This window comes from Temnothorax nylanderi, unplaced genomic scaffold, assembly GCF_030848795.1.
Source record: "Temnothorax nylanderi isolate EJ_2023f unplaced genomic scaffold, tnyl_v1.0 TNYL_tig0534_pilon, whole genome shotgun sequence".
NCBI classification, from domain to species: Eukaryota; Metazoa; Arthropoda; class Insecta; order Hymenoptera; family Formicidae; genus Temnothorax; species Temnothorax nylanderi.
This window is the reverse complement of record NW_027249596.1, coordinates 7,663-10,059: the sequence shown is the minus strand read 5'-3', so window position 1 is coordinate 10,059 and position 2,397 is coordinate 7,663. Positions and strand designations below refer to the sequence as shown.

The following is a 2,397-nucleotide window of genomic DNA, read 5'->3' as shown; positions in this document are numbered from 1 at the left end:
TCGCACGTTAAACCCGGCCGAACGGAACTATAGCGCAACCGAGCTCGAATGCCTAGCGGTAATCTGGGGGATTCGCCGGATGCGCGAATACCTCGAGGGCTACCCCTTTACCGTCCTCACCGATCACCAGTCCCTGCGGTGGCTACAAAAAATTAGGCACCCCGACCGGCAGGCTGGGCCGATGGGCATTCGAGCTCCAACAGCACGACCTGGAGATTAAATACCGAAAAGGAGCCCTCAACCGGGTCGCGGACGCCTTGTCTCGGCAACCCACCACCGCCGCCGTCACGACACCGCCCCGCTGTTCGTGGTACCGCCGCATGCTACGGGCCGCGCAAGGAAAACCCCCGGGACCACCCTGATTACGACATCCGAGACGGGAAACTATACCGACACGTACTACACGACCTAAACTTTAACGAAACCCCGCCCGAAAATCAGTGGAAGGCATGCGTGGCCAAAGAACAGCGCCCCGAAATCCTCCGCCAGAACCACGACGCTCCCACCGCCGGACATCTCGGGATCGCAAAGACAATAGCGCGCATCGCCCGAATATACTACTGGCCCGGCATGTTCCGGGAAATCGCGAACTACGTCCGAAATTGCCCCCGGTGCCTAGGACACAAAGTCGCGCAAACCCGACCGGCGGGAACGCTGCACGCCACCGCCGTCACTCGCCCATGGCAACAAGTCACGCTCGACTTAATCGGACCGCTGCCCCGATCGAAACAGGGCCACACGTGGCTCCTGACGATGCAGGACCGCTTCTCTAAATGGCTAGAGATGCGGCCCCTGCGCCGCGCCACCGCTTCTGCCGTAACCACGCACATCGCCGAAGCGATTTTATTCCGCCACGGTTGCCCCGACACGATATTGTCGGATAACGGCACGCAACTCCGGTCCGGAAAACTCGAAAAAATGCTCGCCGCCCCATAACGTTCGACATGTATACACGCCGGTCCACGCGCCGCATTGCAATCCGGTTGAGAGAACAAACCGGGTTGTAAAAACGATGATATCGCAGTATGTCGACCGAAATCACCGTAATTGGGATGAGCGCATCCCCGAATTGCAATTCGCCTATAATACGGCCCATCACGAAGCCACGGGCTATACCCCCGCATACCTCGTCTTCGGCCGCGAACCGACCTCCCCACTCAATCGGGAGGCCGCCCCGAATACCGCAGCCGCCCCGCCAGACGAGACGCGACGTCACCTCGAGGAAGCCTACGAGCTTGTACGGATACATTTGGCGCGCGCTTTCCAGCGGCAGGAAAAGTATTACAATCTGCGACGCCGTCAATGGGCACCGAAAGTCGGGGAGTGGGTGTGGAAACGCGAATACCCACTCTCCAACAAAGCCGCCGCGTTTAACGCGAAGCTCGCGCCAAAGTTCCGCGGGCCCCTCGAGGTGCGCCGGATAATATCGCCGGTAATCGTCGATCTACGCGACCGAAGCGGCAAGTGGAGCCGCCACATACACGTGCAGGATTTAAAACCCGCGCCCGCCGCCCCCCCGCCCGCCGACAACGAAGAAAACAGCGACATCGACCACCAGGAGAATAGCGATACCGAGGACGACGATAACAACAATAACGAAACAAACCCGGAGGACGACGACGACACCGAAACATAAGAAACATTGCCCCACTCCCGAAATAGGCAACAATTACCGGCAATGAATACCGATACCGAAAAAGAGAGCCCACAGACGAGCCATGGAGACCGATCCGAGCAAGTCGAGCATCGAGAGCGATATTCTCGCCGAGATAGACAAGATCCTGGCAGAGCCGGTGGAATACGACCCGGCCTGCCCAGGATTCGGCACCACCTGGACGAAACTCTTCGCCCCGGCACTGCCGCCGCCGCCGCCGCCATCGCCGCCGTCGCCAAGCCCGCAACCGCACCGCCGTCACGCAAAAAACGTGCCGACGGTCGGCTGCGCGGTACAATGCTCGGACGAGCAGCAACGACGGAAGCTGGAGTGGCTCACCACCCCGCCACCACCACTGATCCGGAAGAAGCCACGGGCCGCGACGCCCAAAATTACCAGCGTCGAGCAGACCAACATCCGGCTTACCATCTTGCCGGGGCGGCCAACGATCTCGCCGAGCGTTTCCACCGGCACCGCTACCGGAACCAGCCACGGCACGGATTCCCGCACCGCCTCCGCCGCAACCAGCTCGGCCAACGTCCAGCCCTTGCGGGCAAAGGGCCCAAGCCACCACCTCCGATCCCGGTGGAAGTGGAACCCGGACATACCATCTGGGTACCCCACTTCCACGCACACGTATCGCGTCAGCACAAGATGCGATCCAGGGGAAAACGCTGGCACATACGGTTTAATGCGACCGGCTCCGTCCGCAGCATCCGCGTAATATGCCGAAGCCGTAGAGC

The 2,397-nt window shown here is 60.7% G+C and overlaps 1 protein-coding gene across 1 annotated transcript; it reads left to right on the top strand.

Moving 5' to 3' along the window:
• Positions 1-1,012: 1,012 nt before the first annotated feature.
• On the top strand, positions 1,013-1,636 carry LOC139783721 (uncharacterized). Its single transcript, XM_071722861.1, has one exon. It carries the CDS (start codon positions 1,013-1,015, stop codon positions 1,634-1,636), a length of 624 nt encoding a protein of 207 aa, XP_071578962.1.
• Positions 1,637-2,397: the final 761 nt, after the last annotated feature.

Coding starts and splice junctions, on each gene's coding strand:
- LOC139783721 (XM_071722861.1), top strand. CDS start 1,013: ATGATATCGCAGTATGTCGACCGAAATCACCGTAATTGGGATGAGCGC.